The sequence below is a fragment of the Choloepus didactylus genome, chromosome 17, assembly GCF_015220235.1.
Source record: "Choloepus didactylus isolate mChoDid1 chromosome 17, mChoDid1.pri, whole genome shotgun sequence".
NCBI lineage: Eukaryota > Metazoa > Chordata > Mammalia > Pilosa > Megalonychidae > Choloepus > Choloepus didactylus.
Window position 1 is genome coordinate 28,571,264 of NC_051323.1, and position 26,251 is coordinate 28,597,514.

Below are 26,251 nucleotides of genomic sequence, written 5' to 3' on the forward strand. Positions count from 1 at the left end.
TCTTTGGTCATCCCTATAGGATGGACTGTTATTCTTCCGGTTTTAAAGATCAGATGTAGAAAATGGAGCTTGTATATAGATGAATCCTCTAGGCCTACCCTGATCATCAATACCGGAAGGGACCTGCCTTAATGGATATTACCCTGCTTGGGATGGAGCAGATTCCCAGTCAAATTGAGGGAGACCAGTCCTTCCTGATGAGGAGGAATCAGGGGATGGGCCACAGCCATAGCCACAGCCACAGCCTGGGCAGGGGATGGGGGGGAGCTTTCTTCCACTTGATTTCATGCACATGGAGGTGGTGGGGCCATTGGAAACTCAAGGTGTGATAAGGATAATCCCTCATCCGAGTTAGAATTAGGGAGTACCTCTTTTATTTGGGGTTGAGTTTTCTGGTGTTCTTTGGGACCTCTCTGAACCATAAATTCTCATCCGAGTTAGAATTAGGGAGTACCTCTTTTATTTGGGATTGAGTTTTCTGGTGTTCCTTGGGACCTCTCTGAACCATAAGATGACATTTCTTTTTGTTATTTCTATTATGACACAGAAACAGGAAGCATTTTACAGATGAAGCTACTTCAAGATACAAAATATTTGATAATTAATTTATCTTGAGATTATTAATCACAGATTATAGTAGAAGATTTTCCTGTTTCTTCTTCACGTTTTTACTAGGGTTATGTTAGTTAACAGCTAGAACATAATTTATATACTTGCTTTGCTTCTCATTTTTTTGTTGAAGCTTTGACCTGCGGTTGATTATAAGCACTTTCAGAGAAACCTTAGAGTAAAACGATGTAACTGATAAGGAAAGTTAGTTGTTTCTGTGACATATAAATTCCTTAAAATAATTAAAACCATGACTAGCAACACTATATTGCTGTATAATATTATGTAGATCAGTATCAGGAGACGACAGTGAGAACATTGTCAAGTCTCTAGGAATTTTATATAATTTGAAAAAATATTTATATGAACATTTCATCTATACAAATGTAACCAATAGAAAGTTAGAAAATCTCTTTTAATTTTTATAATATTTCCTAAATATTTCTCATGCAACATATATCAAATGAACTTAACTATTTTTAGCACTTCATTTTTTACAAGGTGAAAGAATGAATCCTTTGAAACAGTTTGAAATAAAAAGATATACTTTAGGGTTTGATTTTGAGAAAGCAAAATGTTAAAAGTTGTCTGATTTGAACATTGTGTTACACAGATAAATGAGTTATTGTGAAACAATATTTACTTTCTTATTTAACTAAAGTTAAGGAAAAGGCTTAATTCTTTAAAAGTGAGAAGACTTGACTTTCTTAAACAACCAAGGACATGATAAAGTCAACGAAAAGTACAAGAAGTTATTCTGATAAAACATAGACTTTCTGCCTTTTACATTGAATACTTGAAAAACTTTCTCCAAGAAAACTTTGTTACTTTAATAGAGAGAACAGGAAAGTTTAATTTTGCATCAATATATTGTGTGATACTAAGGCTTAAAAAATTTTATAGGTAGAACCATAAAATCTTATCTAACTTTGACCACAAGAAATAATTTTTTTTTGGTGAACTTTCTGCAACTTTTTATATCTATTCAGGTTTTGTCTTACTTTTTTCTTAATAACTAGTCGTTTAGGACAAAATTACTCTCTTGTTCTTTTAATAAAACATATCCGATATACTTTATGTATTTACGTTACCAATATGATTTTGGAAACTGTTCTCATGCAAACATCTTATAACAAACTACTGTCAAAATCAAACTTGTCAGAATAATGACTCAATTTAATTGAATGCAAACATAATTTTTTTTCATTTTAAATAGATGCAATACTAGCTCATTTGATCAGTAACTCTATATAAATTTAGGGAGAGCATACTCAAGGAAAACAATATTGCATGCTTGTATTGCATTTAATATTGATGACTCATAGGGGACATATTTTTTTAATTAAATTCAGTTTTATTGAGATATATTCACATGCCATACAGTCATCCATGGTGTACAATCAACTGTTCATAGTACCATCATATAGTTATGCATTCATCACCCCAATCTATTTTTGAACATTTTCCTTACACCGGAAAGAATAAGAATAAGAATAAAAAATAAAAGTAAAAGAGAACACCCAAATCATCTCCCCATCCTACCCTATTTTTCATTTAGTTTTTATCCTCATTTTTCTACTCATCCATCCATACACTGGATAAAGGGAGTGCGATCCACAAGGTTTTCACAATCACACTGTCACCCATTGTAAGCTACATTGTTACACAGTCATCTTCAAGAGTCCAGGCTACTGGGTTGCAGTTTAATAGTTTCAGGTATTTACTTCTAGCTATTCCAATACATTAAATCCTAAAAAGGGTTATCTATATAGTGCATAAGAATGTCTACCAGAGTGACCTCTCAACTCCATTTGAAATCTCTCAGCCAGTGAAACTATTTCATTTCATTTCACATCCCGCTTTTGGTCAAGATGTTCTCAATCTCATGATGCCGGGGTCCAGATTCACATAGGGAATATTTTTTAGAAATACTGCTTTTTTTTGTTATTGTTGTTTACCATTTTATCTGTATTTCAGTGAAATACATTATAAAACATTTACAAGGACACATTTCTGAAACAGCTTTCTGGAGGTAATTTGGGGGGGGGGGGGGTGGGGGTTGGAGGGACTGGTTGTCCAAGGATTTAATTGCAGTCTTAAAAAAGCAGCTAGCGTTTTTCTATTCTTTTTTTCTTTTTAATAGAGTTGTCTGATTTAAAAGTTATTAAACTTTAATAGCACCAATTCTATTATTGTACCTATCCAGGTCCAATTAGAATTAACATGGAAACAGAACAGAAAACATTATTGTTGTTATCTTTGGCTTGAGTTTTTTTACTAGTATTCCTTGTTCTTTCCAAATCATTCAGTAAAACTATGCAAATGAAACTATCAAAAACATACTTTGTACAAGCAGATTTGTACAAATACTTAAAACACCTTAGTCAATGCTCTTTTGAAACAGTAATATACAATCTTTTTAACAAAGATTAATGGCACATATAGGTATTACACTGTCTCCTAAAAAAAAACCAATATATACAATTTAATTTTATATGAATTTTGAAATCCATGAAGGTATTTTATCTTTACAGTTTTGTTAAATCTGTAATTAAAAATTTATATTTAATTTATATAAAAATTTAATTTATTAAAAACTTGGAGAGAGGTTTTTCCCTAAATGAACCATTTTTTTTTAAATTTATGAGGACATACATATATAAATACTCAAAATATTTATTTTAGCTTATACTCCATTCTTATTATAAGATTCTCATAATGCAGTGTATTGAGAGGTATTTTAGTTTGTTAGAGGGCAAAGAGCATTGGGGGGCTGCTATTTTTCGGGAAGGTTTAGGGACTTTCTTTTCCAGTGTCTAGTTTGCTTATAGTAATCACAAATACTAGTGCCCTGAACCTTGGTGCCTAGAGGGTTTTTGGGGGCTTATTTAGCTATAGAGGGTTTTAACTCTTTTTAGTAGTACTATAGTTATTATTCATGGTGCCTAGGTGAAATTAAAACATTTAAGCACAAAGACAACAAGTACAAGAATACCAAATTCCAAATCCAAGAACAATGTGGCTTCAGTGAGAAACATCAGAGTCTGTACCTCGTAACCACATGGCTTGATTAGAGTGGAACTCTAACACACAATCTTAACCAATAGCCAATAACCAAAGTGGGACTTTGGAAAAAGACTAGGTGCATATACAAACTCATTCACCCAAGAGATGTGTGTTCCTGAAACTATTTCTCTCCACAAAATGAAGCACCACTGAGATCAGCAGTACCGGTGAGAATAGAGAGAAGTTTCGTCTACCAAGTTTCCAGATCAAAGAGTCTAGGTGGCCACTCAGGGTCAGAGGCTGATACTCACCGTCCATGGGGTTGCGGAGTCCTCGAGCAGGGGTCTCAGAGAACTGGCCCCACGTTGGGCACCAAATTGTTGCTGTTCAATAGTGAGTCCTTGCCCTATGCACAGAGTCAATCAGTAGACACCGGGATTTTGAGAAGAGAAAAAGTTTATTTAGCAGAGGCTAACCTTGCATAGACAGGAGGGCAGTTCTCAAATCTGTCTTCCCAAACTGGTGAGACCTTCAGTGTTTTATAGGATTCAAACAAAGGCAGGCAGGTTGGTGATAATAAGCAAGGCAGTTTGAGATGATGAGTCAGAGATGGTCTAATTACTGTGTATGCATAGAGTACTTACATACTTAAGCTTCTGTGCATGTCAGATGTGCTAACCTTGATTAGAACTGGCTTGGTTCAGCAAGATAGTTTAGGAATTTGGGGTGTTTTGCTCTGGGCTGACTCCTATTAGTAAGGTGCTATGTGCCAGGGCACATGAATTCAGGGGGCTATGTGCAAGGGCACTCTATTTCAGGGTTGCAAAATAAAATAAGGGGATACAAACAGGGCCAGTCATGCGTTGTCTTGTTATTGTCCAGTTACAGAGTGCAGTTTCAAAACACAGCATCAGCAAAACAAGGCATCTGGGTTACAGTTCAGTGAGTGTGATTTTTGCTATTATAATTAGGCAAAGTTTTCTCCTCAGTTAACCCTCTTTTTAGTTGCTTATATCTTGGCAGTGAAAACCAATTAAGGCTGTTCTAGCTGAAGAACAAGAACTTATCTATGAGGTGTGTAGATGGGGATTTCGGGGATCAGAGGAAAAAGAAATGGAAACTTTTGCAACCTAGTCAGGAAGAGAGCTTCAGAAAGTGGTCAGTGGCAGGTGAGGTGGGGGGATGATTAAAGTGATTAAGGTCTACTAAAAAAGCTCTGTTGTATTCTACTGAGACTGTAATCCTGTAACCCAGTGCTTAGCATAATGTAGGATCAGCAGTCTGTATCAGGATATTTTGATTTATATATTTAATATCTCAATAGCTATTTTGGCCATGATATGATATTGCTTAGTCTTAATTACTTTATAAGATCTACTATGTAAATCTTTCTGATGTATTTTCATATAATCCTTCATCTTATCCATTTTATGCAGTTTTTTTTTTTTTTTTCTGAGTCTCACCTGCAGCTATGCTTCAATAACTTCAATCTTTTCTAACTATATGTTTAGGTTAACTAAGGTCATTTTGAGTTATGACCTGCTCTTTCCCAGTGCTAGATATATTCTTTTCCTTTGCTCCATCTTGTTCTGTCATTAAAAAACAAAAACAAAAATTCTACTAAGATCTGCACAGGAGTTAGAGGAGAGATGTACATTTTAGATTTACTACATTCCTGTTCCCATAGTTAAAATTGTTGAGATATCACACCCAGGCAAATGGAATTTATCATTAGAGTGAACCACAGTTCACCTTAATCAGGGCAGTAACACTGCGTTCCCTGAGCTGTGTGTGTAGTAATCCTGATAGGTTTGCTCAGTAAAACATGGCTTTCCTGTTAAGTTTAAATGATCATCAGAGTGAAAGACCTACAGCTGGAATGGAAGAAAAGCTGTGGAGAATTATTGAAATAAAGGAAGCGATTTGGCAGACTAGGGCAAAAGAGTGTGAAACAACAGGTGTCTAGGGCTGTTATTAGCATTTTTAATTAATATTTGCTTTGGGCGCAAAGCACTTTGCTGAGGATGGTGCTGCCTGCCTGTGTTCAGAGATAAAGACGGACTATTGAGAAGCAGCGAAGTAGTAAGAGGTTAGTAAAACATAAAGGTTTTCTTTTCTAATGGAGGAGAAAATAATGGAGGTTACTCATTGGGTATGTGCATATAAGGGAAACCACTGTTAAAACTGTATGTTCGGCAATTTAATTTTTCCATGTTGGAGAAAATTGAAAGAATTTAGAAAATAAAAAGTGAAGTCAATAGTGATTTGGGCAAGAGAGTAAAAGTAGTTTTCTTGAGTAGCTCCTGTTGACTAGAAAAACTTTCACTTATGTCCCCAACAGTTGAGAGATATGGAATGCTTCAATTTGTCTAAGTAACCAGTACGTAACCCCAAAGTTATGCCAAGACAGACTTCCATTATTGGCCTTTAGTTCAGTGCAAAGCTAAGTTTTGGTTTTGTGTTGCATTGTTTGAAAAAAGAAGCTTCTTAGAAAAGGTTTAATAGATATTACTTCTTTATATGCAAAGCTGCCAGTCTGAGTCTCCCAAGAAATGTCATTCTATAAAGTACAAGTCTTATTTTATAAAGAAAATAGGAACAGGGACTGAAATATTACATGAATGCAAATATAACCATGATTTTTTTAAAAAACAGAAGTACTTTACTAACTCTTCATTAAAAAGAAGTAGTATGTTACTAGTTTTTCATTAATGTAACCATCATTAGACACCAACTAGAATGTACTGGGAGTCAGTAACTCATGTCAGATTCACCTTAGTTGTGAGGTATAAACACCATCTTCCAAAGCACATTAAAAATGGTTTCATGTTGATTTCTAAAGTATGTATTTTCCCATATATTATTACTATAATCCCATAAAGTTGGTTGGGAAAGAGATTATGTTGTTCTTCTAGATAAAAAATAGGAAGCACAGGAAAATGATATAGTATTAACACTGAGCTAACATCTTTTTTAAAGTAGGGACAGATATATAGTTTCAAAAGAGTATTTTATTGTTTAAGCAAACATGGGGTTAAAGAGCAGGGGTGTGAGGGAAGATCTAAAAAAGTATGTAAATTGACTACTTGCATTTCTGTAGGTAAACAAAGCATCAGAGGAGTTCATAACTTGCCTTGTTCTATCTCAAAAATGCCTACAAACTTCCAGGAGACTCCCAAAGCCTTTCAAAAATCCCTGCAGAAAGCAAGAGTCCAATTTAGGTCCAAAATGGAGCAGACAGACAGAGCTATCCCCATTCCATCACAGTCCCCTCTTTTCAACATACTCTATAGTCTTACTCGGAAGAGAAAGGGGCTTTGACCTTAGAGCAAACCGCAGTGACTGCTCCCAGAGTAAGCCTGAAAGCCACACCTACCAGGGTCTGACTGGGGGAGGCTCAGATACAGGTATTAGGGAGGATATGTGCCAAAAAGCAGCACGCAGTGTTAAGGGGAAGAAATCTTTTATGCTATAAATTACCACACTTCAGTCTTTTGGAAAAGAAGGGCTGAGGTCTAGCCTCTTCCTTAAATGTGGTCTGGGAGAGCCTGCAGCTAAAATGGAAGGCTCCTGCTTTTCTCTTGTTAAGCAGAGATGGGCACCCCTGTGTGTGAGCGCCACTGGGAGCACGGGTGGTCGAGTCATGCTCACAGTTTTTATAAGCCTCCGTCTTCCCAACTATACTTCCCTCCTTCAAAGGATGAAAATAGGATTGTTTACTCCGAAGCCGAAATGACTTCAAACTTCAAATGTGTTATTTTAATGTCGATTTATATACCTTTTATACAGGGGACAAAAAGAAAGAATCCAATTTAGGGTTTTCTTTTCAGAAGCATCTAACTACCATTCATTGTTTATTGATTAATGAAAAATGCAAATACAACTTTCATTTTTGCCTTATACCTTATTTTGCTTTGTAACAACAGTTTATATTTGAAAAGAATTTCATACATAGTCTAGAGGTAGAAAATAGTCATATCCAGCAGTTAATTTGGTAAAATACAAAACAGAGGGACATTTTGCCTGGGTTTCAAGTTAACTAAACTAATACAATTAAAGGAAAATAAATGTTTAGTACCTTATAACTTAGAAGTAATAAAACTGCATCTATGTACATTTAAACTAAGATCTAAATTATTTTACTTTTAAATTTTATACCTTATACAAAAAAAACCATCATCAGTTAAACAGTGATGACAATAGTATCAACCTGAGAATGTTGTGAGGATTAAATGAGTTAATACATGTAAAGTACTTACAACAGTCACTAGTATAGAGAAAATCTCAATAAATGATATCTGCTATTATTTTTATAATTGTTAATTTTTTCTCTGGATGTTTTTGATGATGTTGTAGTATTTAAGATATTATTTCTGATACCTTCAGCTGTCAGTTGCACTGAGTATTAAATGATTGATATTGCAGGGCTCTGATCCCTGAGGGAGAAAAACCAATGAGGTGAACCTCACGATTTCCTAATTTTCTGTCTGGAGGTGGAACCCAGGCAGAACAGGGCAGTTTAATGAGTTGATAAGACATGCCAGAGTTTAGGGAAGCAGAGACACCTGGAATTTGTAGGTACGGTACTTGGGAAGTTCTGTGCAGAGAAAGAGCTCCAGAAATCTGCATAAGAGTCCCCTTGAGTCTGTGGGTGAACTCAAATCTGTGCACAAGCTGAGCAAAGAACAATGACAAAAGGGTTCTATGCCTCCCAGGAATGGATCTGCTTTAGAATCCCTGATCCACTCATTCATTCTTGCAGCAGTTTGTGGGAAGTGTGGCCTTGGTGCAGGTGCAGTGGTGGATTTCAGATTACAGCAGCTGTGGATGTTGGTCTGTTTTGCTCCCTGAAGTCTGCTAATCACCACAGTTTATCCCTTGGCTGCATAGATTTAGTTTTCCACACAGGTTTGAGGAGCAGCTATTTCATGGTTAACTAAAGGAGGTTAGTGAGATAAACTATATCCCCTGTCACTGCCACTGTCCTCATGGCTGCAAGCAGTACTCATCCTCTCCCTCATCCGCTATGCATTCCTAAACACCCATTCCCTTGGCTGCTTTATTTCTTCTTCCACTGTTTCTCATGGCACCTCAGGCATTTCCAGTTCTTTGAGTCTGGGCCTTGACTTTCACCAGGCTTCTAAGAGCCGTCCCCTCAGTGATTTGCCTCATCCCTTGGGGTCCTTCCTAGGGCGTTCAATTCTGTGTCCTGAGAAAATGTCCCCACATCAATGAATTCCTTTTTATCTGGTCTTCCATTCCAATTCTGTTGATGAAACACCCTCAATATCTGTAAGAAAGGGTTAAGTTTAGCTTTCACAGAAAGGCAGCATGGAATAGGGAAAATGGCAGCAGAACCAGCTTAAACAGGCTCTGTGGTAAAGGGAAGAGAAAGAGCTATGACATAAGCCTAGAATCAGTGCCAGCTCCTTATATGGGAAAAATAAACAGGGTTACTGGAGTGTAAAGGGATACGGGGTATAATTAGAGGCGGGAACTCCCAGCAGGAGATTTAAACTGAATGAGCTTTCACGGATAGGCTGTACTATTCAAAATCTCAAAGACGGGCTAGTTAGTTCTCTCAGATAGGCTGAAACCTCTGGAGTACTCAGCCGATGGGGAAACGGGAGGGACCTGCACATTAGGGGTAGGATATTAAAGATCGCCATGTTCTTTTTCCCAAGCGTGGGCCTACCGCATTTCTGGCTATGCGCAGCTTCTTGGAAGATTGTAAATAAATTCTTTTCTCCTCCAGAACCGAGTGAGTGTTTATTCCCTTACAGGTACTGCTTTATTTCCAACAATATCCAATCCTAGAAATGCTCCTCTGTTCCTGCTGGCACATGCTAGCTAATTCTTGCAATTCTTTAGGTATACTGTCTTCTACCTCATCAGGCCCAACATGTCCCCCAGCTGGATTGTGCTGGAATTTAACCTTAGTTCTCAGCCTGGCAGCCTGGAGAGAGATGGGGGCATCTCCTGAGGGGGATACCTGTTGAATTGTGGGGAGGGGTCTCTGCAGCATCTTCTAGCACAATGGAAATGCTAGTGCTTACTAGAGAAAGGAGGACACTTTTGCATGCCCAGAGGGTGTAGAGGTAAGCAGAGTCAACATTCTATCCATCCAGATGTCCCCAAACCATATTGCAGGATCCTATGTGTTTTTTTGTGGGGTTTTTTGTTGTTTATTGTTTGTTTGTTTGTTTTCTCCCCATAGAAAGCAGAAAAATAATTTATTCCAAAAGACGGCAGAAATAAATTCATCCTGAAAATATAGTTTGGTGTAATTCCATCATATTGGGACAGATCTTCCCTCTGAACATGATTGCCTCACTGGCGTCTTAGTTGCCTTGTAGCAGTTTCTGGGCTGGTCTTATAAACTTCGCTGATTCTCATTGTGTGAGCAAACAGGAGCCATCTTCCAATCAACAGATTCTGAAAAGAGAGTACCGTGTTTCTCTGAAGAATAGCACTTTTCATCTCCGAAGTCTACCTACACATTTTGTAGAGTCAGCACAGTTTAGATTAAGCAGGCATATCATTCATCAAAGTGTGCAAAAGGTGACAAGAAAAAATACTGCATTTTAGAAAAGATACTAGAATGTTTAAGGCAGCTGATGCCCAAATGGGTGAGTCAAGGAAGGTGGTCTGGGGTTGGAGGTGATTTTGCATCTAGAGGAATTCTCTTCATGACCTCAATGACTTGAGCACTGTAGATATCTTCTTCCTCAAGACCAATAATACTAGAGATAACAGATGGTTTCAGTTTTCAGTTTTGGCTCAAAGAGAAGGTTGAGTTGGGCTAGAGTTGCAATCAGCCAAAAGAGATAGCAGCAAACTGAACAGGTCACCAACATGGTGACGATAATTCCCCATTTAGGTCCCTTAGGGATGAACCAGGGCACAAAGAGGCTGACGAAGCCTCAGAACACACTCATCACAATGAGAGGCACTGTAAGGCCATTATACACCATAGTTGCCGGGAGCTGCCAGCCCCTGCCTTGCCACCTCACTTTGGTCCCACCCGGAAGTGTCAACACTGTGACTAGCATGTGCCTCCTATGTGTTCTTAAGCAGGGCCCTGGCATTAGCAAAACAGGCATTCTTCGTGCATATGAACGCCTCTAGAGCTCTGTGACTCTAACACTTAGATTTCCTGCTTGCCAACTGTGTCTGTCCTTCAAATACAGAAGACAAGAGCCCTTGTAAGCTACCAAAGAGGCTCTCTGGCTGTCACACTTAGCCATTAACTGCTTGCTAATAGCCCTCAGTCTCTCATTATCCTCCTTCTGGACATAATTACAACTTAGTAGTAATCAGCCAGTTCTATTCTCTCTACCTCCTCCTTTCCACAATGCAGTTCTAAGGAAAGTTTGGCAAGGCCATTACCCAGCTTTAATCCCAAATTCCCCATCAGACAAATCCCATGTCACCCAGGAACAGGACAACCTCAGTGTCCCTTCTGCCATCAGTCACTGTCTGTGAAAAATGTAGACTCAGCATGCGAACAGTGTGATGAATTTCAGAGTACTGCAGATGGACTGTTAGTAACACACCCGGCAGCAGGGGATCTGAGAGGTGCAGCCTCATAGATGTCATATTGGATTTATAATTTTAAGAAGTTTTCCTAAGTGGCTGCAGCATTTTACATTCTCCTCAGCAATCTCCTTAGCTTATTTTGGTTATTATTTGACACTTTTTCCATCCTTTTGCTTTCAACCTTTTTGTCTTTTATGATTAGATGTGGCTTTTATAAATACTGTATAACTGGATTTTACTTTTCCAGTCTGATGGTCTGTCTTTTAACTGGTAAGTCTAGTCCATTTACATGATTTTTTAAAATATTGGGCTGTTTCTACTATCTTCCTTTGTACTTCTGTTTGTCCTATTTTTCATGTGCTTCAGTGTGTCCTTTCTTGAATTTTAAAGTAATACCTAAATTTTTCTTTCCTTGTGAAATTCCCCCACCCCTACCCCATCTCCATTTCTGTTACTATTTTAGCATTATACACTCTATTTCTACTCTTTTAGTGGTTAACCTTGAAATTTGACTAAATTCTAACATTAATTAATATCTTGAACAATACAAAAAGCAGCTCCCTTGTTTGTATAATATTGTTTATTACTATTTTTTGACCTTAACAATATTAAGCATTCTATTTAATATATATGTGAATATATATAAATGTACAATGTTTATCTACCTGTAGGTTTATGCAGTTGTTTTAATTTTTTAACTATTCCTTCTAGCTTTTCAGATCTTTCATCTGATGTCAATTTCCTTTTTCCTAAGATATGTCCCCTAGAAATCCCTTTAATGATGATTTGTTGAATGTTCTCAGTTTTTGTATATCTGGTAGTGTCTTTATTCTGCTTTCATTCTTGAGAGTTCCACTGTTATATCATACAGGGTTGATGGTTATTTTTCTCTCCATAATTTGAAGATATTTTCTCACTGTTTTCTGTCTCCTGTTGTTGCTATTGAGAGTCTGCTCTCATTCTATATGTAGTTCCTTGGCAGGTGATCTGACATCTCTCTGGCAGCTTTTAAGATCTTCTCTTTTTCTTTGGAGTTCTGAGTTTTGTTACAAATGTGCACAGCTATGGATTATTTTTAATTTATCCCACTTGATGTATATTGTTTATCTTGTGCATGCAACAAGATACAATAAAAAAAATACCAGGTAGATTTTTTAAAGAATGAAATAGAACTTTTAGAAATAAATTAATTATTGGAATTAAATAACTTGGCACAGTTCAAGAGAGAATTAGTGAACTAGAGATGCATAAGTAAGGAATTATGTAGAATGTTGCACAGAGAGACAGAGATTACAAATATAGCAAGAAGTTAAGCAATATGGAGAACATGAAAAAGTCTAACAAATATTTAATCAGAGAATTAAGTTAATGTCTGCAAATTTCCAGAGCCCGATGGAAGATATGAATCAATGCTGCCAGATGATAAATACCACTTCTTTCATTTCATCATATCTGATATTACCTCTCACTTAGAAAGAAGAGCACATCCTAATTTGTCCCTTTTCATTCCACTTTTTTCAGTTTCAATTTATTATTTATATGGTTGTCAAATTAATGTAATTTAGACATGTTAAATTTTGAGGTGCCTTGAAATGAGAGTTTGGAACTTGTGAGAGAGATGGATTCTTTAAGTGGAGATTTGTGAGTCATTGATTTCAGTGATTGACAGTGTCATGGGAGTTAGTAAGTTTGTTGGGAAGATTGGAGTGAGTAAATGGAGATAGAAAGAGGACTACAGAACACTAACATTCAGGGATAGAGGAAAATGAACCAAGAAAGGAGTTTAAGAAGATACAATCTAATAAATTGAAAAACTGAAAGAATGGTTTCTCTAAAACCAGGGAAGAAGAGGAATTCAAAGAGCAGCAGTTCATAGGGTCAGATGTGGCCAAAAACGCAGATGAGGTGAGAACTAAAAAAGAAAAATATCTTTAGATTTGATCGTTAGAAGATAGATGATTACCATTGCCAGTGGAGTGTGAACAAATACAAAAAAAGGCAGTGAACGCATTGACAAATAGTATAATTTGCTAAATCCTCTGACCTCTTTCTCATTGTATCCTGTGCTAGTTTGGCTGTATTATGTCCCCCAAAATGTCATTATCTTTGATGCAGTCTTGTGTGGGCAGGAAATGTACTGGTGTTGATTGGGTTGAAGACTTTTGATTGGATGTTTCCGTGGAGATGTGATCACTCATCTGTTGGCGAGATCTTTCATTGGATAATTTCCATGGAGCTGTGGCCCCGCCCATTCATCATGGGCCTTGATTAGTTTACTGGAGCACTATATAAGCTCAGACAGAAGGAGCCAAAAGGGACACTTTGAAAAATGCACGGAAGCTGAGAGAGGAGCTGTAGCTTACGGAGACATTCTGGAGATGGCTTTTGAAAGCAGACTTTTGCTCTGGAGAAGCTAAGAGACGACATACACCCCACGAGCAACTGAGAGTGACATTTTGGAGAGAAGTGGAAGCCTAGAGAGCAACGTCCCGGGAGAAAGCCATTTTGAAATCAGAACTTTGGAGCGGATGCCAGACACGTGCCTTCCCAGCTAACAGAGGTTTTCTGGATGCCATTGGCCATCCTCCAGTGAATGTACCCGATTATTGATGGACACTTTATGGCCTTAAGACTGTTAACTGTGTAACCAAATAAACCTCCTTTTATAAAAGCCAGTCCATTTCTGGTGTTTTGCATTCCAGCAGCATTAGCAAACTAGAACATATCCTATCTCCGCTGAATATATAATGAATCAGTAAGCTTCCTAGAGCAGGATACTCTTCATTTACAAAATAAACACAATTGCCTTCTGCTCTCCCAGAGGTGAAAGGGATTGGGGCAAATACTGGAGATATTAGTAGGAAAGCCAAGGAGAAAACAGAGGTACAGTTATAAAACAAATGGATATTGTGCAAGTGCTTTGGGTTCTAGACCTCACAGCTCCTATCTAATATTAACAAGCCTTGTTTGGTTGAATTTTAGACATTTATGCATTTTCCCTAATAAAAGTTATACAATCTGTTAATGATAATATCCCATATTTCGGTTATTTTTTTCAAATCTCTATTATATTTTCTACCACCAAATTCTATTGTGTACAATATGGAATAGAAGACAGAAAACAACTTGGTTATTTATCTGCTTGTTTCTAAAGTCAGAAAAACTGACAGCTATATCTATCTATTCAGACAAAAAAAGAGGACATTTCATTCCAAAAACCTGTGCAGGACATGCTTTTCTCTCAAGATCTTAAACTTTCAATAAGGGTTATAAATTTAAAGTACCTCTTTTTGAAATTAAACTTTCACAAAGAAAAATTCTCAAAATTATACTTCAGGGAAAGGGAATATGATTGGAAAAAAAACAGTAGAAAGGTAATATTTTTAAAAGTATATTTTAGGAAACATAATATCATTTTACAACAGCCTAGAATGTGTTTTTTTCAAAACTCACAAATGAGATTTTTGTAATATGTAAATTTGACTTCTCAACTTTTACCTAAAAACATGAACATATAATTATATGATTAATGGCTCTTATCTACTATATTCCCCATTATTTTCTCTTACAAAACACAATAAAGTGAAGAATTGTAGGAGAAATGTATTTTCTAAGGTATCACTTACCTACATTCAGCAGCATCTACTCTGGGTTATGCTTATTCTTGAAGGTTGTACTTTGAGCCTTTGCAGTTTCTGTGCTTCAGTTCCTCCTAAGTGTAATGACATTTCACATGTAGAAGATTGCAGCAGGCTAAATTGCTGTTACATGAAAATATTTTTCTCAGCAGAACAAAAACTATAACACATGAATATTATTAAACAAACAGCACTCTCCTTTTACATACTATTGTTCACAACTTACAAATAACACTTCTTTTTTTCCACATATAGGTATCAGAGATTTGAAAAGGCCTTTCTTCTGGCTGTTGACATTGGTGCTCGTGACCTGTTTATGGTGAGTCATTCCCAGAGATGATTTTGTGCCTTCAGTTCTAAGGCTGAGTAAGTTGTCAACTTTCGTGACCATTAAAAAGGATTAGTGTCATTTGCAGCCTTAGACACATGGAGGGAAAGGCATTATTCCATCTTGGCTTGCACCTTTGCCTTTGTGAACCTGGTCAATAGCCATCTAGTATCTTTTGACTTGTTGACATTTTCCTTGCCAGAGCCCAAAGGATTTTTATGTTTTCTAAAAATTTATAATTCTTGAACTTTTCTCCTGTTAGTGTGATGTGAGAAGGTGACACCTTTCTATCTAATAAGCTTCCCAATCCATTTCCTGAAGTACCTCTGTAGAAGCCAGGACATAGAACAAAACATGTCCCATAGATCTGGAATGTGTGTGGTTTGCCTCTTAGACTTCAATGAAAAATAGCAGATTATGAATGTCCTCACACATATTTTTAAAGTAACAATGGTACAAAGTAGATCCAATAGGTTGTAACTTTCATTTACACTGTAGTCCTCCCATTTAATAACTACCGAGAAGTAAAATTAACCAGCTCTGTATCAGGTTTTCATTTCATAAGGTCTTACATCACAGTGTCACAGTGGGGTCAGATGAACAAAGGCAGGGTTCCTTTCCTGGTTTCCTGGCATATTTTGCTCCACAGCAGATTCCATTGTTGTCAAGGAGACAATAGAGCAAAAGCTTCTGTAAAACAAGAAAAACTTCTGGAAGGCTCTTTACCTGAATCTTTTACACAACTAAGACATTTTGTAGATTAAATTAAGCTTTGACATTTTAAGTAGTAGTAGAGTTCATTACATTAAGTCATTTGACTTTGGATTGAGTTTGATATTTAAATTCTAAATTTATATCGAGTGAAGTTATACTTTCATTGATCATGAAAAAATCTTTCTAATTAATTACTTTCAAAAGGATGAACCTTCTATTACTTGTTTGCCATCTGTATTTTCTTATGTCTAATTGAGCAGACATTAGTATATCGAGGAAAGCTTTTCATTATTTTCATCAGAATCTACACATGTAGCCATCACAATGTCAGGAATTTAATTATATCACTTTTTAGATTTTTCTCACCCCACTGACTTTCCCTTCCTACTCCAACTTCTCACCTCTGCTTACCCATTTCAATAACGGTTGATTTTTTTTCATATTTATTTTTGTAAGCCTTTAGTCCCCAGTTTTTTTCCTACCTTAGTTTGAGATAAGAGCTAAAGAGATAGGTATTTGAATGTTTGGTATCTGGCTTATTTCCTCTCTCAAGATAATATATTGTTCTGTAATTTCTAGAAGTTTGATTATATATTAGTAATACATAATCATCAAAGCCACCTTCTGAACTTTTTTTTTTCATATCATATCTGTTTCAGCATTTAGTCTCAGTTTAGCCAATAACAATATAAGAAAGTCTCCTCCTCAGTTTAAATCCCCTCTATCCAAATAGCCTCTCTGTTTATAGGTTTTGAGTTTCCTAGGCTGCTCAAAGCAGATACCATGAAATGTGTTTGGTTTAAACAATGGGGATTTATTCGCTTACAGTTTTGAGGCCAGGATGATGTCCAAATCAAGGCATCATCAAGGTAATGCCTTCTTCTTGAAGACTGGCTGAGAGGCCTGGGGACAAGGTATGCGGATAGACCTTTCTGAGTGGGCAAACAACATGAAGATATTTGTGTCCCAGGTGAATGCTCACCAGAGGGTGACTTCAGCAGTGGAAGATTTTAATAATCAAGTGTGGATGAGCTGACCCATTCTGTGGATACCAGTCAGCCTCTTTCCTAAGCCACTCCTGTCATTTTGTAGTGGGCTCATGAAGAAAGTGGCCATGGTGGTGGGGATTGGAGGTTATGCATGAGCTCAGCAACATGGACTTCCACTCACTAAGGTCAACTTGGCTATGGCCATTGCTGAGTGCCCAAGCTGCCAGCAGTAGAGACCAGCACTCAGTCCCCAATATGGCACCATTCTCCAAGGTGTTCAGGTGGATTGATTACATTGGATCACTTTCATCATGAAAGGGGCAGTGTTTTGTTCTAATGGGAATAGACATGTACTCTGGATATGGATTTGCCTTTCTTACATGCAATGCTTCTGCCAAAATTACTGTCTGTGGACTTACAGAATGCCTTATCCACCGTCATGGTTTTCCATACAGCATTGCTTCTGGCCAGTGAACCCACTTTCCAGAAAATGAAATGCAAGAATGGGCACATCCTCATGGAATTCACTGGTTTTATTATGTTCTCCATCATCCTGAAGTAGCTGTATTGATGGAATGGTGGAATGGCCTTTTTTTTTTTTTTTTTTTTTAATTCAGTTTTATTGAAATACATTCACACACCATACAATCATCCATGGTATACAATCCACTGTCCACAATATGATAACATAGTTATGCGTTCATCACCACAGTCTATCTCTGAACATTTTCCTTACATCAGAAAGAACCAGAACAAGAATAAAAAATAAAAGTGAAAAAAGAACACCCAAATCATCCCCCCATCCCACCCCATTTGTCCTTTAGTTTTTTCCCCATTTTTCTACTCATCCATACACTAGATGAAGGGGGTGTGATCCACAAGGTCTTCACAATCACACTGTCACCCCTTGTAATCTACATTATTATATAATGGTCTTCAGGAGTCCACACTGCTGGATTGGAGTTTGGTAGTTTCAGGTATTTACTTCTAGCTATTCCAATACATTAAAACCTAAGAAGTGTTATCTATATAGTGCATAAGAATGTCCACCAGAGTGACCTCTCGACTCCATTTGAAATCTCTCAGCCACTGAAACTATTTCGTCTCATTTTGCATCCCCCTTTTGGTCAAGAAGATACTCTCAGTCCCATGATGCCGGGTCCACATTCATCCCTGGGAGTCATATTCTGCATTGCCAGGGAGATTTACACCCCTGGGAGTCGGGTCCCACGTAGTGGGGAGGGCAGCGAGTTCACCTGTCGAGATGGCTCAGTTAGAGAGAGAGAGGGTGGAATGGCCTTTTGAAGACTCAGTTACAGCACCAACTAGGTGGCAATATCTTGCAGATCTGGGGCAGTGTTTTCCAGGAGGCTATATATGCTCTCAATCAGCATCTGCTTTAGGGTACTCTTTCTCCCATGGCCAGGATTCACGGGTCCAGGAATGAAGGGGTGGAAATGGGAGTGACACTACTTACTATTACTCCTAGCGATCCACTAAAAAAATTTTGCTTCCTGTGCCTGCAACCTTAACCTCTGTTGGTCTAATCGGTCTTAGTTCCAAAAGGAGGAGTGCTTCCACCAGGAGACACAACTATGATTCCAATGAATTGGAAGTTAAGATTGCCACTTGGCCACTTTGGGCTTCTCATGCCTCTGAATCAACAAGCAAAGAAGAAGAATTACTGTACTGGCTGGGGTGATTGATCCTGACTGTCAAAGGGAAAGAGCAATTACTTAAGGGAAGAAAAGAAGAGTTTCCATGGAGTACAGGCAATCCCTTAGGGCATCTCTTACTATTATCACAACCTGTGATTAAGGTCAATAGAAAACTGCAACAATCCAATCCAGGCAGGACTATCAATGGCCCAGAAATTTCAGGAATGAAGGTTTTGATCACAAAGAACCATGACCAGCTGAGGTATTTGCTGAGGGTAAAGGGAATATGGAATGGGTAGTAGAAGAAGGTAGTTATAAATACGAGGTACGATCATGCGACCAGTTACAGAAATGAAGACTGTAATGGTTATAGTTCTTCCTTGGTTTGTTATGAGTATGTTTGTATATATACATAAAGCAAATATCTTTTTTTCCTTCCCTATCTTATTCCATTATCATATGATGTAAGTTGTATTAGCTTCATGTCATAGTATTTAAGTTACAGAATATCAAGTTTAAGAGTGAATATTGCTCAAGGACTTGCACTCTATTCTGGGGAGAGTTAGTGCATTTCTGATTGTATACAGGATAGCTGAGTATTGTTAAGTGAATATATGACGTGTGTGTGTGTGTGTGTGTGTGTGTGTTTGGCATGTATGCTTAGGTCTATGCACCATTGTGGGTAAATTTTTTTAATACTTTATCAGAAAATTAAAAGAAAACAAAAACAAGCAATTCAAACAAAACAAAACAAAACAAAGGAATATGAAAAACAAATAACCTAAAATAACTACATTGCTTCCAACATGTTCCTACAATACTCCAAGAAAATTAACAAACCAAAGTTATTCCTGAGCATTCCCAAATCATTAAGATTACTCTCAATATCTTATCTGTTCTCATTAGATTATCGTTCCCCCTTCACTAGAAGCTGTCTATCTCTAGTTCCCCTACATTCTACAATATAAAACATTTATGTTACGTTTTTCACAGAGTTCACATTGGTGGTAACATACAATGTCTCTCTTTTTGTGTCTGGCTTATTTCACTCAGCATTCTGTCTTCAAGGTTCATCCACGTTGTCATATGTTTCACGACCTTGTTCCTTCTTACTGCTGCGTAGTATTGCATTGTGTGTATATACTACATTTTGTTTATCCACTCATCTGTTGAAGGACATTTGGATTGTTTCCACCTCTTGCAATTGTAATAATGCTGCTCTGAACATTGGTGTGCAAATATCTGTTCGTGTCACTGCTTTTAGATCTTCTAGGTATATACTGAGAAGTGAAATTGCTGGATCGTAGTGTAACTAGATATCTAGTTTTCTAAGGTATCGCCAGACTGTCCTCCAGAATGGCTGTACCATTATATAGTCCCAACAGTAATGAATAAAAGTTCCAATTTCTCCACATCCTCTTCAGCATTTGTACTTTCCTGTTTGTTTCATGGCAGCCATTCTAATTGGTGTGAGATGCTATCTCATTGGAGTCTTAATTTGTACTTCCCTAATAGCTAGTGAAGACGAACATTTTTTCATGTGTTTTTTAGCCATTTGTATTTCCTCTTTGGAGAAATGTCTTTTCATATGTTTTGCCCATTTTGTAATTGGAATGTTTGTACTATGTCATTGAGTTGTAGAATATCTGTAATTTATCAGATACATGGTTTCCAAATATTTTTTCCCACTGAGTTGGCTGCCTCTTCACCTTCTTGACAAATTCCTTTGAGATACAGAAGCTTTTAATTTCGAGAATTTCCCATTTATCTATTTTTTCCTTTGCAGCTTGTTCTTTGGGTGTAAGGTCTAAGAAGCAACCTCCTAATACAGGGTCTTGAAGATGTTTCCCCACATTATCTTCTAGGGGTTTTACTGTACTGTCTCTTATATTGAGGTCTTTGATCCAGTTGCAGTTAATTTTTATGTAGGGTGTGAAGTAGGGGTCTTCTTTTATTCTTTTGGATATGGATATTCAGTTTCCAAGCTCCATTTGTTGGAGAGACTGTTATGTCCCAATTCAGTAGATTTAGGGGCCTTATCAAAGATCACTCGACCATAGATCTGGGGATCTATTTCCAAATTCTTAGTTCGATTCCATTGATCGGAATGTCTATCTTTGAGCCAATACCATGCTGTTTTGACTACTATGGCTCTATAGTAAGCTTCAAAGTCAGGAAGTGTAAGACCTCCCATTTTGTCTTTCTTTTTTTTAGAATGTTTTTAGCAATTCAAGACATTTTTCCCTTCCAAATAAATTTGATAACTAGCTTTTCCAAATCTGCAAAGTAGGTTGTTGGAATTTTGATTGGAATTGCATTGAATCTGTAGATGAGTTTGGGTAGAATTGACATCTTAACGACATTTAGCCTTCCTATCCGTGAACACGGAATATTTTTCCATCTTTTTAGGTCCCCTTCTATTTCTTTTAGTAAAGTTCTGTAATTTTCTATGTATAGGTCTTTTACATCTTTGGTTAAGTTTATTCCTAGGTGCTTGATTTTTTTAGTTATTATCGAGAATGGAATCTTTTTCTTGAGTGTCTCTTTAGTTAGGCCATTTCTAGTGTACAGGAACATTACTGACGTATGTGCGTTAATCTTGTATCCTGCTACTTTGCTAAATTTGTTCATTAGCACAAGTAGCTGTGTTGTCGATTTCTCAGGGTTTTCCAGATAAAAGACCATATCATCTGCAAATAATGACAGTTTTACATCTTCCTTTCCAACCTGGATGCTTTTATTTCTTTGTCTGCCGGATTGCTCTGGATAGCACTTCTAGCACAATGTTGAATAACAGTGGTGACAGTGAGCATCCTTGTCTCATTGCTTACCTTAGTGGGAAAGCTTTCAGTCTCTTGTCATTAAGTACTACACTGGCTGTGGGTTTTTCATATATGCCCTTTATCATATTGAGGAAGTGTCCTTCAGTTCCTACCTTTTGAAGTGTTTTTATTTTAAAAGGTTGCTAGGTTTTGTCGAATGCTTTTTCAGCATCTATTGAGATGATCATTTGATTTTTCCCTTTTGATTTGTTAATGTGTTGTATTACATTGATTGATTTTCTTATGTTGAACCATCCTTGCATGCCTGGGATTAACCCCACTTGGTCATGGTGTATGATTTTTTTTTTTATTATTAGTTATTGGTTACTTTATTGTAAGCCAATTCTCTCTTTTTTCCCCATGTGCAGCTCTAAGCAGCCTGAAACCATAGATTTACTTTTCATGCCAGGTAGATGATAACTAGAAAACTGTTTCAAAATTCGAAACCAACATTAGGGCTACAAGGAGAGGGAAAAACCCCCACTGAACCAGACTTGTTCTTGGTGACACTGCTCATGATTTCATTATATAATCCCTTTCAAATCTTGAATTTGTATTTTTAGCTAATGATAGCAAAATCCTGTATTTCCTTTCAGGGCAGCAAGTATGGGTCATGTTGTAGTACTGAAATTAAATGCCAGGGCCTCTTACCTCACAGATGAAGATAGCAAGATGCTTTTCATATTTAATTTTTTAAAAATCCAGAATGGATCAAAATGAACAATTATCAAGGATATAGGTGCCAGACACACAGGCTATAAGACAGGAAAGTATGCCTTAGGAAAGTTAGGGAGCCTCATCATCACCTTGTTTTAAAAACTGTACCCAAGAAATAGTTAGCTTAGTTGTCTATTGAGCTAGCTTCCCTTGCCCTGCTTTCCAACAAGGCATGGCTGGCTTGCCTTGCAAGCCTTGGCAGAAGGACCCCATGTACCTCAGGACAGTATAGCAGCACACAGCTAACTAGAAGGACCTCACTCCCAAATGGTTTCACACCCGTTCTGTGACTGTTATGTGACACGTCTTAAACCTTAAAAATATGGTGAATTCAGCACAAAACAATGTTAAGTCTTTATAATTATAAATAAATTGTCCTCTCCACTTTTACCTGAAGCTGGAAAATGACAGGCTAGGGACAGAACATCATGAAGTTTGTACTGTTGGAATTATCATTCATTAAATGATCATTAGCTAATGGTCACTAAATTTACACATTAAGGGAATTATATATAGAATACTGCAAAAACACAGTAAGACTGAAGTTTGCTCCATTTCTGCTCAGGAAGTCCCTTCACTCCCATGTGCCATAACATGTTCTTCATGCTCCAAAGTTTACTGCGACTATTGTTTCTCTTCCTTTTGATCTTCCTTTTGTTCCCCAGAGCCAGAACTTCCAGAGCCTTCTCGTTCAGATGCCATCTGTTTGTATGCCATTTCGAAGAGCTTCAATGATGCCTGCTGAAGGGAGGATGCTGCCTGTCTCATGTTTTCTCCTATTTCACTATCTTTCCGAGCCAGGAGCTCCTGCATCTTGGAAATCTCTTCTTTTAGCTTGTTGCACTCATCTGCAGGCAGTTGATTCTTGAATTCTTCCATCTTGGTTTCTGTGTCATGAATGATTCCTTCGGACATATTAACTGCTTTGACTCGTTCCTTCTTTCTCCGATCTTCCTCAGCGTACTTCTCTGCATTTTTAACCATATTTTCAATATCATCTTTGCTTAACCCACCAGAAGACTGGATAACAATCTGCTGCTCCCATCCTGTGCCCTTATCTTTGTCAGAAACATGAACGATCCCATTGATATCAATGTCAAATGTAACTTCAATCTGAGGGACTCCAGGAGGGGCTGGGGGAATTCCAATCAAAGTAAACTGTCCAAGAAGTTTGTTGTCTCCAGCCATTTCTCTCTCACCCTGACAGACTTTAATCTCCACTTGTGTCTGTCCATCAGCAGCTGTAGAGAATTCCTGGCTCTTCTTGGTTGGAATAGTGGTGTTCCTGTTAATAAGTTTAGTAAAGACACCTCCCAAAGTCTCAATACCCAGAGACAGGGGAGTGACATCCAGAAGCAATACATCTGTGACATCACCAGCCAACACACCTCCTTGGATGGCAGCTCCAGTGGCCACAGCCTCATCAGGATTGACAGCTTTACTTGGGGCTCAGCCAAAAAGATCCTGCACTGTCTGCTGAACCTTGGGCATCCTGGTCATGCCACCAACAAGAATCACTTCTCCTATGTCGCTCTTGCTGACTTCTGCATCTTGCGTGGCTTTCTGGCATGGGGCAATAGTTCTCCGGATTAGTTCACTGACAATCCCCTCAAACTGAGCCCGGATCAGCTTCATGTTCAGATGCTTGGTTGGGTCCAGAAGCGCCCATTGTAAGATATGGCAAGTTGATGTCAGTCTGTACAGATGAAGAGAGTTCACACTTGGCCTTCTCAGCAGCTTCCCACACCCTCTGAAGCACCATATTGTCTTTGGTCAAATCAACCCCTGTGTCTGTCTTGAACTCCTTCACAATGTGTTGTAGCAAGGCCTGGTCAAAGTCTTCACCACCTAAGAAAGTATCTCCATTGGTGGATTTTACCTCAAACACTCCTTTTTGAATTTCCAGAATAAAAATATCAAAGGTTCCACCACCTAAATCATATACAGCAATGATTTTATCTTCTGATTTGTCTAGACCAGAGGCCAGAGCAGTAGCTGTGGGTTCATTAATCACTCGAAGAACATTTAGTCCAGATATCTGACCAGTATCCTTAGTGGCCTGTCTCTGAGAGTCATTGAAATAAGCTGGGACTGTGATCACAGCATTTTTTGCTGTATGTCCCAAGTAATTTTCTGCAATCTCCTTCATCTTCATCAACACAAATGCTCCAATTTGACTTGGAGAATAGAGTTTTCCATGAGCTTCAACCCAGGCATCACCATTGGAGGCACGAACAATTTTAAAGGGAACATTTTTAATATCTTTCTGTACTTCAGGGTCATCATATCGCCGGCCAATAAGAAGCTTGGTGGCATAGAATGTGTTATTTGGGTTGGTGACGCCTGTCTCTTGGCTGGCATACCAACAAGACACTCACCATCTGCTGTAAAGGCCACAACTGAAGGGGTGGTTCTGGCACCTTCGGCATTCTCCAGCACCTTTGCTTGTTTACCTTCCATAACTGCCACACAGGAGTTGTAGTACCCAAATCAATACCAACAACTGCTCCCTTGATTGCTTCTGATGTGTAGTCCCGCCTTGAAATAATTCTAAAAGCCTTGTGACTAAGGCCATTCCAGCCATCCTGGTGGTGGGTGGCCATGGAACTCTGGGAGGCTGGGGAGTGGACAAGACGGGCAGCTGTGGCTCGGCTGGCAGTTATCATGGCGACTAGCTGTATGATTTTTTAATGTGTCTTTGCATTCAATTTGCAAGTATTTTGTTTAGAATTTTTGCGTCTATATTCATGAGGGAGATTGGCCTGTATGTTTCCTTTCTTGTAGCATCTTTACCTAGTTTTGGTATTAGAGTGATGTTAGCTTCATAAAATGAGTTAGGTAGTGTTCCATTTTCTTTGCTTTTTTGAAAGAGTTCAAGAAAGATTAGGGTAAGTTCTTTTTGGAAAGTTTGGTAGAATTCCCCTGTGAAGCCATCTGGCCCTGGGCATTTATTTGTGGGAAGCTTTTTGATGACTGATTGGATCTCTTTGCTTGTGATTGGTTTGTTGAGGTCTTCTATTTCTTCTTTGGTCAGTCTAGGTTGTTCATGTGTTTCCAGGAAATTGTTCATTCCCTCTAAATTATCTAGTTAGTTGGCATACAATTGTTCATAGTATCCTCATGTTTTTAAGATTTCTTTGGGATCCACAGTAATGTCCTGTCATTTATTATTTTGTTTATTTGGGTCTTCTCTCTTCTTGATTTTGTGTAGCTAAGGGCTTCTCAATCTTGTTGATTTTCTTGAAGAACCAACTTTTGGTTTTATTCATTCTCTCTATTGTTTTTTGTTTGTTTATTCTCTATATCATTTCTGCTTTAATCCTTGTTATTTCTTTTCTTCTACTTGGTTTAGGATTACTTTACTGTTCATTTTCTAGCTTCTTCAGTTGTTCCATTAGTTCTTTGATTTTAGCCCTTTCTTCCTTTTTAATGTATGCATGTAGAGCTGTAAATTTCCCCCTCAGTACTGCCTTCACTGCATCCCTTAAGTTTTTATATGTTGTGCTTTCATTTTCATTCATCTCTAGATAGTTAGCAGTTTCTCTTGCAATTTCCTGTTTAACCCACTGATGTTTAGGAGTGTGTTGTTTAACCTCCAGATATTTGTGAATGTTCTAGATCTTTGATGGTTATTAACTTCTAGTTGTATTCCATTGTGATCAGAGAATGTGCTTTGAATAACTTCCATCTTTTTAAATTTGTTGAGGCTTGTTTTATACACCAGCATATGATCTATCCTGGAGAAAATTCCATCGGCACTAGAGAAGAATGTGTATCCTGCTGATTTGAGATGTTATGCTCTATGTATGTCTGTTACGTCAAATTCATTCATCTAATTGTTTAGTTTTTCAATTTCCTTATTGGTCCTCTGTCTGATTGATCTATCTATAGGAGAGAGTGATGTATTGAAGTCTCCTGCATTTATTGTGGAAACAGCTGTTGCTTCCTTCAGTTTGCCAATGTTTGTCTCATGTACTTTGGGGCACCTTGATTGGGTGCATAGACATTTATGATTGTAATTTCTTCTCATTGAATTGTCCCTTTTATTAGTATATAGTGTCCTTCTTTGTCTCTTATGACATCCTTACATTTCAAGTCTATTTTATCTGAGATTAGTATTGCTACCCCTGCTTTTTTTTGACTGTAGCTTGCATGGAATATATATTTTTTCCATTTGTTCACTTTCAATTTCTTTGTGTTTCTGGGTCTAAGATGAGTCTCTTGTAAGCAA

General features: G+C 37.7%; 2 protein-coding genes and 1 pseudogene across 7 annotated transcripts in view; 1 reads left to right on the forward strand and 2 right to left on the reverse strand.

Moving 5' to 3' along the window:
- Positions 1-26,251, forward strand: part of LOC119512040 (WD repeat containing planar cell polarity effector) — a 521,497-nt gene that overhangs the window by 324,166 nt on the left and 171,080 nt on the right. For all 6 annotated transcript variants that reach the window (XR_005212317.1, XR_005212316.1, XM_037806597.1 and 3 more), the window contains one exon: positions 15,048-15,111. Coding sequence is in view for 4 of the 6 variants with exons in the window: in XM_037806597.1 (XP_037662525.1) it covers positions 15,048-15,111 (64 nt within the window). In the remaining 2 variants the exon portion in view is untranslated. The remainder of the gene's footprint in view (positions 1-15,047; positions 15,112-26,251) is intronic.
- Positions 10,344-10,589, reverse strand: LOC119512752 (annotated as a pseudogene).
- Positions 22,645-24,686, reverse strand: LOC119512042 (stress-70 protein, mitochondrial-like). The gene is given in 4 exon segments (XM_037806600.1): positions 22,645-23,667; positions 23,669-24,363; positions 24,366-24,500; positions 24,503-24,686. Coding segments are annotated over 4 exon segments (2,037 nt in total).